This window comes from Peromyscus leucopus, chromosome 16_21 (genome assembly GCF_004664715.2).
Source record: "Peromyscus leucopus breed LL Stock chromosome 16_21, UCI_PerLeu_2.1, whole genome shotgun sequence".
Taxonomy (NCBI): Eukaryota; Metazoa; Chordata; class Mammalia; order Rodentia; family Cricetidae; genus Peromyscus; species Peromyscus leucopus.
Window position 1 is genome coordinate 48,598,872 of NC_051084.1, and position 12,198 is coordinate 48,611,069.

Genomic DNA, 12,198 nt, shown 5'->3' on the forward strand with positions numbered 1-12,198 from the left:
GGATTGTGTAGAGTGCTCCCTACCCAGGGACAGAACCACAGCCCTGGTTTCCCACGGTTCTGTTGCTGCACTAATGCAGACCACCCTGGGTCTGGGACCACGTTTTTGCAATGTGTAGTGCTCTGAGTCGGGATGGTTTGACTCCATCACTTCAAACTGATGCTTCACAAGCCGTGGTAAACGAGCACTGTCCTCTGCTTTGGGAAGAGCTCTGGTTCTCAAGCAGACTCCGTGTGTGTGTGTGTGTGTGTGTGTGTGTGTGTGTGTGTGTGTGTGCGCGCGCGCGCACAGACACTGAGTTTCAGGTATGCACCGATCACCACTCTCTGTTCCTTTGCCCAGGGTTGGGATTACAGGCCCACACGGCCGTGTGAATGCGGGGGGTCTGGTTTCCAGTCCTCACACTTGTGTGGCAGGCACTTTATCCATGAGCCACCTCACTAGCCCCAGGTTCCTGTTATACCTCAAGACTGTTTCTCTCTAAATATGAGACTGAGAGTCACCGAGAAAGCAGAAAACAACACGCAACACCTGGAGACTACATTCTTTTTCCAAAAAAGCATTTACTGAGCACTTTCTCTGTCGGGTACAGTACAGAGCCCCGGGGCTGTGACTGGGATAGGGTGACCTCCTTACTGAGCTCTCGGCCTGCTTACAGAAGACATGTGGTTGGCACCCCAGGGTGCCCAAGCCATCTGTGGCCTGAAAGAAGAAAGGGGTGAAGACTCTGGGAGTGTCAGCTGAGGGAAACCAGTGGAATGTTCCAGAACCTACTGCATAGCAGAGCTTTTGTGGTAGGGTTTGGAGGGGATCTGCACACACTGCGTGCACATGTCTAAAGGAAGGTCACACAGCTGTGCCCAGTCCCCAGGTCTGAAGATGAGCATAAGATTTACCTCAGACTGCTGCAGGGGTCATGTAGGATGTTCTTCTATTTGTCACGTCTTCACAGCCAGGCTCAGGGATGTCCTGATGGAGTCTGGTCACAGGAGGAGAAGATGTGGGCTTCCCAGGTGAATGGCCCTGTGCTTCTCTGTGTCTGGGTTCACACAGTCACAACCTCGATGCCAGTTTTAACCTATGGTGTGCGGCCCTCACCTCACACGCGGCAGCCTTAGAGAGCTGTTGATGCCAATGGCCACGAGAGCCTTTCTAGCCTAAATGCTGCCTCAGGCACTCAGGCACTGAACGTGTACTACCCATGGGACCACAGTGTTTGCCTGGACCTCCTGACCGTCTCTATAGAAGCTGTATCTGAAGTGTGACCTCTCCAGCAGCCTATCTACCATAGAATCCCAGTAACAGATATTACAGCTCCCTGTCCTCCTCATCCTTTGGCTGCCACTGATTGTTTTGGCTGAGGTAGAATCAGATCCTTGACAGTGAGGATGGGCCCTCTGTGCCTGCCCTCATGCTGGTTCAGAAGAGATGCCGATCCTTCCCGGGGACACCAGCCACCAGGCCCTTTCATGATTCTGAATGCTTGGGTGTTGTTCATGTGTTGCTTTCAAGTTAGGAGTGGTGAGCACAGCTCCATTCGGAAGGTTTCCTGGAGAAGAGATGGTAGGTAATACTGACAGGGTGAGAGGGACAGAAGCCAAGACCTTTGCAACTCCAAGGCAGAACAGCAGAGGTGGGAAGGAGAGTGGGCGTGTTCCCACCCAAGGCCTCAGAGAACGAGTTGAAAGAAGTCATTGCTTGCACAGAATGACCTATGGCAGAACTTGGTGGTTCTGGCCAGCCCCGACAAAGCTGCGCACATGCGCCATGCTGTCTGGCTTCCGGCCTGTGGCTGAGGCAGGGCTGGTCCTTGTGATTCCTAAAGAGAAGCACTGTGACAACGCAGTGTCCTGCAGACTCCGGTCCTGTCCTGGGTAAAGAGTAGGTTTGGATGAGGCCAGTGGGTCTTTGCGAAGTCAACCCCCATGGGGTTCTCTGCTTCTTGAGCTATTGGCCCTCATCCTTTTCGTAGACCTCAAGCAGAGAGATTGGCTACCCCAGTCTTCATTTACAACATGAACTGCTTTCTGGCCATCAACCTCTTTGCTCTGTGGCATGAGGGGCAGCTAAGCACATACGGCTTCCAGCAGCCCTGGGCTCAGACAAGGATTCCTTCATCTCATGCCCTCTCCCTCCCCCACGTGCCTGAGCCCTGTTGTCTCTACCCCACACACAATCCTCACATTGGGTAAATGAAGATGGAGATCCTGGTCCTCGGTTCTCCTGAATGAGGTCATGCAGATGCAGCTCCTGCAGAAATACAAGCCTGTCCTGTGGGTGAGCTTGCAAGCCCCCACTTTTAGTTATCCACAAAGAAGTCTGTGTCGAGCCAGAAGGCCATGGCAACTACGTGAAGGAGCGACTTGCCACTGTGTGCTGTCCAAAGAAAGCCCCAGGATTTCTGGGCAATAGCCACAGAAGCTGTACTGGGCAGCAGGGGCCCAGAGGGGCTCAGGACCCCACTGAGCCTCTATCTGGAGCCCTGGGGCTGAGCTGCTGGGGCTGATTGTCCACCGAGGCACAGACCTGGGTACCTAGCCTGGAAGGTTCCAACTTGAGCTGGCTCAGGTCTAGGAAAAGGTCATGACATCTCTGGTCCTGTGGGTTGGCCGGGGAGGAGAGGCCACAGACAGCTGCTCCATCAGGAGCATTGCTGCTTGTCGCTTTCTTTTGCACAGTGTTGGGACCCCAAGCCTGAGGCTTCCAGAAGAGCCCATTGCCCCTATCCTGTCTGGGAGAACGGCTGTCTGGATAGATTTGCAGGGCTGCCACGTGGGCCACGCAGCCTACAAGCATGGACCCTGGATCAAGAGTACTTCCCCCATGCCCTGGTCTTAAGGGGTCTTGAGCGTGCCTCTGGCTCGCAGGAGTCCCCAGTTCCTTCCGAGAGCTAGCACAGGTGGCGGGGTTTAGAGCTTTGCTTTTCCTGGAAATGCCTGTTGTCATGGTAGCTGCAGAGGAGGACCGGCCTTCCAAGAGGTCTTGTGTTCCTTCCTCTAGAGAGCCATTCTTAGATGGGACACTAACACCCCTTGCAGGTTCCCCTTGGACCTCACGCTCTCTTATAAGCAAGTCTTTGGTTCCTAGGTGTGCCCAGGGCTCCTCTCTGCTGGGTGGCAAGCATGTCGTGGCCTTGCCCACATCTAAGGCCTGGTCTTCCCTGCCCTCTAGGCTGTCTGTTGGTCCCCTGAGGGCTCTATGGGGGTCAGGTGGGGCAACAGGCTCCCTAAGGACCAGGGCAGGGGTAGGGGCAGGGGCAGAAGCAGGCGCAGGGGCAGGGGCGGGTGGCATCCTGCGCAACCAGTTGACAATGCCCATGGTGATGGCAAGTTCTGTGTCACAGAGCTTCAGCAGGCATTCCTTGCCCTTCCAGGTGCTCTGCAGGAAGCCCTGGCTGAGTAAGTCAGGGCCGGGCGCTGGGGCCAGGTTCTCCTCAGCTCCCACATGGAAGCTGCACATAGACAGCGGGGTCCCCAGGGCAGGCCCTGAAAGACTCTCAGACACACACAGGTCATCATCCAGGATTGGGCCAACAGGGGCCTCGCTGGGGTCATAGAAGAGTTCGTAGAGGGCATCCCCACTGTAGCTGTCCCTGGGGAAAGTGGCTGCAGATGTCCCAGGGCTCACAGCTTCCTTTTTCTCCTCCTCAAGGCCCGGCGAGAAGGAGTCATAGTAGCCTTCGTCACTGGTGGACACAGATTCTGGCTGTTCACTTTTGGGGGTACCTGTGTCTATGGAGCTGGCTTTGGAGCCACTGGGGGGACCCCTGCAAGGCAATAGGGGCAGTTCAGCTAGCCCAGATGCATCTAACCTGAGCGGGTCTGTGTCTGTCCCCTGGGGACTCCTCAGCCTTGGGCCCAGCAGGGCGCGCTGTTGCTGCTTCACGGAGCGATTCACATTGTCCCAGAACTTGGTGAAGTCTGACGCTTCGTTCTGGGCAGGAGATGCCAGTTGTTCCATACTCCCCTGGGAGGGACCACAGGGAGTTTTGCCGTCCAGAGCTTGGGGCGAATGGGCTGGGCTCCCCGGACCTTCTTTCATCTCCACGGATGGCACCGAGCTCCCGTCTGCAAAGATCTCCCCACAACCGGTAAGCGAATCGAAGCTTTTGAGGGAGGCCACGTCCTCACACAGGGCGCTGCAGAGGTCAAAGGGCGAGTCAGGCAGAAACTCACTGTCAGACAGGTCCTGGCATAGGCTGTCCAGCCCCAGCCCCTCCCCCATGGAGAGGAAGGGTTTGCCTTGCTGCGCTGCAGCACCCAAAGGGGCCCCAGGGGACGACAGGCTCTTCCCCTTGGCTGATAGTGAGGCCAAGTTCTCAGTTTTGCTCCTGCGGATGTGAAACAGGTTCCGAAAGCACTTCTTGGACCTCTTCAGGGAAATCCTTTTTCTTGGGATGCTCTTAGCCACCGCTGGCACGAAGGGCATCTGGGGCACAAAGTGGCGATAGTCAATCATCCGCTGACCCCCAGGGGTCTCTGGGAAGCTCACGCTGCCCACCATCTGCCCCGTGGCGGCGGCTGCCTTCGCCGCCCCCGGCACGCTCTCGTGAGTCTTGCTCTTCCGCACCAACTTGAAGGTGGTTCCGCAGAGGGGCCCGGGACCCCCTTCAGGATCAGACTGGATCTCTTTGTTGGGGCACTGGCCACACCCTTGAACACGGGGACTAGTCTGGGAACTCTTCTCTCCATAGGGTCTCGGCTGCTCTCCTAGTGAGAGCGACCAAGGACCTGAGTCCTCCTTGGCTGGTGCGGGGGCTGGTGGGTCTATGAGTTTCTCGTGGGAAATCTGCACGCTAGATTTGATGAAGGTCTTGCCTCTCCTCAGCTCCATGGTGCCGGTGTTCTTGCCACTGTGGAGGAAAACAGAGGGCATTTAGTGTCCGTGATGATCACCCCTCTGGCGTCAGTGTGACCGGCTTCAGAATCATCATGAAAACACTTCTTTTGGTGTGTCCCTGAGAGATGTTTTTAGAGTAGGTGAATTGAGATGGAAAAACACACCCTGAATTTGGAGAACAACAGGCTGAGGCCCCAGACTAAATGGAAAAAAGGAGACAGACTGAGGAGTAGCCGTAGACTCTTTTGGCTTCTTGATTGTGGCTACCACGTGACCAGCAGCTGCCTCTTGCTTCCCCACCATGATGGATTGTATGTATCCCTTCAAACTGTGAGCCAAAGCAGCCCCACCCTTAAGAAGCTTTGGGCAGGTATATTGATACTGCAACAAGAAAAGTAACTATTACAGTAGCCAAATGTGTAAAGTCAGTGGGCTCTGAAAGGCCTGCTCACCCATGCTCACACAGCTCACCCGTGCTCACACAGCTCCTCACCCGTGCTCACACAGCTCACCCGTGCTCACACAGCTCACCGGTGCTCACACAGCTCACCGGTGCTCACACGCTCACCCGTGCTCACACAGCTTGCTGGAGTCTGGTGCTTTAGCCCTGCTGGGTTCTCCATGGAAAGGGAAAGAGGAAAGGGAGCTGAGACAACACCACCCTGCCATACAGCTCTGCTTAAGTCCCAGATCTGTTAAGTCCCATGCCTAAAGGAACATGGTAAGAACCAAAATGAGAGGTGACTGGGGTCTGGACATGGCCCAATCCCTGCATTTTCAAGTTGCCCAAGCACTCTCTAAGCTCACAGGTCAAGTCAGATTCCCATCTCCAGGCTCAGTCATTCAACAATACCACCTCTATCTGTTAGGTAGCTATTTCTTCTCAACTGAAATACTCTCTCCTGGGGAGTCCGGAGCTCCTTAAGCCATAGGAAGTAAACAAAACAAAACCCACAACATCCTGAAATTTACAAGATACACACACACACACACACACACACACACACACACACACACACACACACCTCTGGGTTATATAAGTCATCTCTGACCCGCTGAACTGCCTGCAAGTTGTGCGAGCCGAGTTGAAGCCACTGCAACTCCTGAAAGCGACCCCTTCCCTACACTGTCGTCAGCCACTCCAATGAACTCACTGGTTCACTAAGTGAGACTGCAGCGGAACAGTTTATTTGGTCTGTCTCTGGTGCTCTAACTGGTGAACAGACGTTTGTCGGGATCTCCCTAAGAAAAGCCACACAACACCCTTACCCCATCCTCAGGAGGAATGTATCAGCCTTCTGAGTGCATGAAGGACTCCATGAAGTAGGCTGCCTCCCAGGCCTGAGGCAGCCGATCATCCGTGGGAGGACCAGGCATCTGCTGGGGAAGCTAAGACTCAATCCGTACAGAGACCCTCAAGCGAGAGGCAGCCAAGAATTTCACAGGGTTTGCCAAGTGTGAGCCGGGTGAAGAGAGAGCCTCGTGGCAGCAAGATATGACACATGTCACAGAGTACCCCGAGCCAAGAGAGCAGGCGGCTGACACTGACAGATACTGCCTGGAGTCCATCTAGGGATGGTGTCTGATGACCAAGCTAAGTTCATTAGGAAAGATGCTAGAGTTGGCATTGGGAGTGGCGAATGTGCTCGTGACTCGGTTGTTCTATCAAAGCTGGGCCTCATTCCAGGTTCCCTGAAGCGGTATTTGGGTCTTCTGGTGAGTGGGTGGAAGCAGGGACATTAAGAAGGCTGGTGAAGATGGCCTCATAGAATCAACGAGGAGAGGCGAATGGCAAGAGGCTGACCAAAGGGGCTGAGAGTGGAGTAAGGGGAAGGCTGTTCTGTAAGTGAAGTTAGAGGGTCTTCCAAAGGAAGAAACACCGGGATTCAGCAGACACATCGGAAAGGGGCAAGAAGAGAATCCTGACACTGGAGGCCAAGGGGCCTGCACCAGGAACTGGCTTGAGGGAGAAGAATCTGGTTTAGAACATGCTGCTGCTCTTAGGGTAAATGTGTAGAGTCAGAGAACCCCAGCAAGGAATGGCAAGGCCAGAGCATGGCTGGAGGACATTCTGAGCTCTTTCCCTAACCCCAGCAGGAAGTCTCTCTGCCTGTCCCATCTTTCTTTGGCAGTAGCCTGAAGGTCAGCCTCTGTCAGTCTGGCTAGAGATAGCGAAGCTGAACCCCTTCACTCCCTGGGGTTGCTCTGTGGTCATCCCCTGCATTTGTTCACTCCAGTCCCAGCCCCACAGGGGGCGGGTGCTGCAGCAGTTCAAAGCCCACGGATGTGCAGCCCTGGAAACTGCCCCTAGAGATGCCTGCCAGTAGACTCCAGATCGCAGCATGGCAGCCGTCAGCTGACAGTCAGGGCTGGCCCGAGTCCCTGAAGTGCTCCTGCATGCAGCTCTGAGTGGTCAGGAGGGCCTGCCTCAGCTCTGCCGGCAAAGTCACAGAGACTCGTGGGCACACTGAGCTCTTACCACCTGCTCACACCTGTGGGTAGCACTTCCGCCCCTCCAAGTGACATCTGGGACATTTGGCTGGGGAACAAGAAGACAAGTAGTCTGTGCGCTCAGAAGAGCCACAAAACCTAGGCTTGGCCCTCCTCCTCCCATTTGGCTACTCTAGTCACAGAACACCAGCTCGTGGGCACAGTGCCTCAGGTGCCATGTTGGCTTTTCAGCCTACAGGGAGATGGCATGGCACAGTGCCTCGGGCATCTTGGTATCTGTTCAGCTTGCTGTGAGATGGCATGGCTCAGTGCCTCAGGTACCGTGGTGGCTTTTCAGCCTACTGGGAGATGGATAGGCTCCGTGCCTCGGGCACCATGGTGGCTGTTCAGCTTGCTGGGTGATGGCAAGTACCCAAGCCTTTCCTACCCCAAACCTGCAGATTTCTACTCAAAACATTCCACCCCACACATTCCTTTATGGGTCCGTTGGGCTCTGATGCACATGGCAGAGTATTTATTATGCAAGGACTGGTACTTGTACATTGGTAACACCCACCTGCCCAAGCAGAAAGCTTGGCCCGTAAGCTTGTAAGGGACAAAGTACTGTGGTCATCACTTTACAGAGTATGAATACAGGAACTGAAGAAATGGCTTAGAGGTTAAGAGCACTCGCTGCTCCCTCAGAGGACCAGAGTTTGGTTCCCAGCATCCACACTAGAGAGTTCACAATTGCTTATAACTCTCAGCTTAGGGGCAGGGGGAGGGGAATATGACTCCCTTCCGGCCTCTTCTGGTACCTGCACTCACGTGCATGTGCACACACACACACACACACACACACACACACACACACACACATTAAAAATAAAAGAAATATTTTTCAAAATTCAGCTTCAGATAAGCCAATAAATGGACCCATCAGTGGTAAGGCTGGGACTTGAACCTGTGAACCAATGACTCAAGGTCTCTACCTCCCTCCACTTCATCCCCCATCACTCAGTAGCCCAGGCTGGTGTCATGCTCCTGCCTCAGCCTCTGGAGTGCTGAGATTACAGGTTGTACACTACCACATCCCACTAAAACCATCTTTTGTGAGAAACCTTAAAATAGATTCATAAATGGGTTCTCATGAGGAATTTCTGAAAATACAATGAAGGTGAAATCCACGGGTTCCAAGGATAACTCGTCCAAATTTAGAAAAATGATAATTGAAAGCAGTGTAATTTTAATGGATATATTCGTTATGAGATATCTAGTTTACTCCTGCTTTCCAGCATTTGGGGGGAGGGCTATTTTAGTTACTGTATCCCTGGAAATAGTCCCATCGGGCCATAATAAAGATTATTTCCCTGTATGTAAAAGTTTGCCCCTGGAAGAACTAAACTGTTTGGACAGAGATCTCTTTCAGAAAATCTGCTGGTTTCCAGCTCCCAGAGCGGCCAGCTGAGCTAAAATCAGGAAAAGACGGACCGTTCATTCCATTCTGAACGTAAAGAGTGTGATGATTCTGTACGATAATACAAAGGATTGGACTCCGCTACAGTGATACGGACGAGACTGCTCTGGGTTTAACTGCACTCCACATGCGGTACGAACAAGTGAGAAAGTTCATAACCGTCCGCTGGAGACGTCAGCGCTGGGCAGCGACCTGTCACTTCAGGCACTTTGCACATTAAAATGTTTAATCCAGCTTGTCTCTTTGGAAATGTGGGCGGAAGGCCTGGTGCCTGACGGGAGCTGTCGCCTTCCACACGGCCTTCAGGAGCAGAGTGGGGTTTGCTCCGATGGCCAGATGCTATGCCAGCACTGCCTGAGGGCAGAGGCTGACCGTGTGTAGGTTCTCAGTCGGAAAAATGCACACTCAGTTTGGTAAGCCTGTGGCTAACGGCCTGTCATGGGAAATTCATGACAGGTCCTTTCCCAACACATGCCATATCACTGTCTCTCTTCCCCAGGGTTTTCTCTCTCATGGTCTGTGGAATTCAGCCACCACTGATTTTTTTTTTTTTAGTCTAGTGCTTGATACTGCTCCAGAACAAGGTTTAAAGTTTTTTTTAAAAAGCCCAGCACTGCAGCAGACAGCGGTATACACTATTGCATCTCTCTCTCTCTCTCTCTCTCTCTCTCTCTCTCTCTCTCTCTGTGTGTGTGTGTGTGTGTGTGTGTGTGTGTGTGTGTGTGTGTGTGTGGTTTGAGGAGTGATATTTTCGTGGGCATGGGAATCAGAAGTCAACTTCAGATGTCGTTCCTCAGGTACCATCCTCTTTGCTTTTGAAACAGTCTCTCACTGGGACCTAGAGCTTGCCAAGCAAGTGAGGCTGACTCCCCACAGTGAGCCCCAAAGATCCACCTGTCTCCCTAAGTGCTGGAATTTGAAGTACATGCCATCATGACTAGTTTTTTTGGTTTTTTTTTTATTATTATTATTATTTAATGTGATTCCTGGGCATTGAACTCAGGTCCTCACACTTGCATAGAATTTTTAACAAAACTTGGATCACTCATTTGTGCGAGTATGTGTGCATGCACTAAAGTACCAAGATGCATGTGTAGAGGTCAGAGGGCAACCTGCAGCAATCTGTTCTCTCCTTCCACTGTGTGGGTCCCTGGAATAGGACTCAGGTCACCAGGCTCAGCAGCAAGTGCTTTTACCCCAGAGGCCCTCCCAGCAAGTCTTTTGCTGACTAACTTTCCTCCTCAACCTCCATGAAAAGTCTGTAAGGCTCAGATCTTCAACTCTAGTTGACAGTTAAACATGAGATTACTTATTTAAATGAAGTGTTTTAAATATTTGAAGCACTCTGACCCTGCATTTCACTTGATGAAACATCATGCATCTCAGTTTCCTAAAGAGGACGCTGGTCTGGAGATTTTAATTCTACAGATGCAATTTATCCTAATAATTTTCTAAGACAGCCTCCCCCCCCCAAAGCACTAAAGCTAAGCCTCTCATCTAAGATGAACCTTCAACCTCGGTGAGATCAGAAACCATGCAGTGTATTTATTTAATCGGTTCTGTTCCAGGGATGTGCTGTTTAAATGGAAACCTAGAAGACAGCAGAAGACATTCCGTCAAAAAAATACAGGAAGCATATTCCAGCCCCGTGGACACACCCTGCAAAAGGCCCCCAGGACAAGGGAGAGAGAGACGTGTCTACAAGTGGATGCAGTCATCAGGGTAGCGGGAATGGGTCCAAGCCAGGAGACCATATCTGACCTAGGTCCCAGGAAGGGCCTATGAGGAGCTACAGGTGAAAACAGAAAATCGGGAGAGAGGCCAAGAGGAGGATGGATGTGAGACTGCCCCAGGGGCAGCAGAAAGGCGATCACAGAGATGTTTATCTCTGCTTCTGATGTTCAGCACACCAGGGCGAGACTTTACTACAAAATGAACGCTTTATGAAGTGACCCCTCTAGTCTTTTTCCATTTAATGACTGATTTTAGATCAGCTACCTAGGATTTTCTTTTCCCCTTGGAAGGTAATCCTGTGCCTTTCTTTCTCTCCGTGTGTGTGTGTGTGTGTGTGTGTGTGTGTGTGTGTGTGTGTGGTGTGTGTGTGTGTGTGTGTGTGTGTGTGTGTGTGTGTGTAAATGATCTTACAGAGCAAAATTAAAAAGAAAGCAAACCCCCAAGGCACCACATAGCCGGGAGTTTTGGTATTTGAAATGCCTCTCCCGTGTCTGCCCCGCCCCCACCCCCACCCCACATCCCCACAAGTCACATCAGGCAGTGAACTATGCAGAGGTGTTTAAGGAAGAGCAGGTCCAGGTGAGGTGTCTTGCCCAGCGACTTCCCTGGGGTTGGGATTTGGGTAGCGGAGGCTAGGGGGCAGTGGTTTGTCTCTGTGGCAGTATGCCTTGTTGCTGGCGTGGTGAAGGCCCAAGTGTGATGGAAAAGCCCTGGTGTTCTGCGGTGGGGGTGGGGTCGGTAATAAAGCAGAAATAGAATCTGCGGCGAGAGCCACCCACGAGTCCACACTGGGGAGACAATGGGCCCTTTGGGTGGAGGTCCTGGCCCACCTCCTCCGAGGGAGCCCCGGCCAAGTGGACAGATGGACCACTGTAATCTCACTCCTTCTTCCCCAGACCCCTCGTCCGGCGCGGTGACAGGGTTTCTCCCGTCACCTAAACCAGTCCCCACACTCAGCCCCCCAGGCCCCGCGCATCCTCGCTGGGCGCCGCGGAGTGGAGGGAGTGCCCATCTCGGCCCCTTCACTCAACCGCCCATCGCAGGGAGCGTTCAAACATTCCCGGGGTCCCCCCAGCTCCCGATGAGGACCGGCGAGGCAGGGGACCTCCGCAGCCTCTCGGGGCCTCGGCCACTTACCGCTGGGGCTGGGGAGTGTCGCAGGGCGCGGCCGCGCCCGAGTCAGGCAGCGAGTGCGCGCCGGAGCCTCGCGTCAGCACCACGGCCAGCTCCAGGCTCCGCGCCGCCGTGGGGGGCGGGCCTCCGGGCACCCGCGCGCAGTACCAGCCCCGCTGCTCTGCACTGCTCGGAAGGGAGGGAGGGAAGGAGGGAGGGCGGGGACGGGAGGACGCTGGCGACCTGCGGAGGAGTGCGAGGGGACTCAGCCGCCGCCGCCACCCAGAATCGCTCGGCTTGCTGGCTTTGTTCTTTGGTTCTTTCTCTCTCTAGCTTTCTCCCTCTACCCACTCAGCCGCTCCCATAATGCTGTGTGTATAGGGTTTGCATCCCTCAAGCCCTGTGGTCCCCAGTCCGGGGGGTCCTAGATCCCCGGAGACTACAGGTGTGGGTGCCCCGCTCCCCTGTATCCCGGAGGTCCAGGGCCGGCTCACTCCTGCTCTCTCCAAAAGGCGATGTCACAGGCAGCCTCTCTAGCAGTCCTATTCAAGATTCAGGATTCTGAGGCTTGGAAAGAAGGGGCAGGCCAGTGCGGGAAGGCAAAG

General features: G+C 53.7%; 1 protein-coding gene across 1 annotated transcript; it reads right to left on the bottom strand.

Annotated features, from left to right (window-relative positions):
- Positions 1-543: 543 nt before the first annotated feature.
- Amer3 (APC membrane recruitment protein 3) lies at positions 544-11,773 on the bottom strand. The gene is given in 3 exon segments (XM_028865347.2): positions 544-2,454; positions 2,456-4,852; positions 11,618-11,773. Coding segments are annotated over 2 exon segments (2,529 nt in total). The 5' UTR covers positions 4,834-4,852; positions 11,618-11,773; the 3' UTR covers positions 544-2,303.
- Between the last annotated feature and the right edge of the window lie 425 nt (positions 11,774-12,198).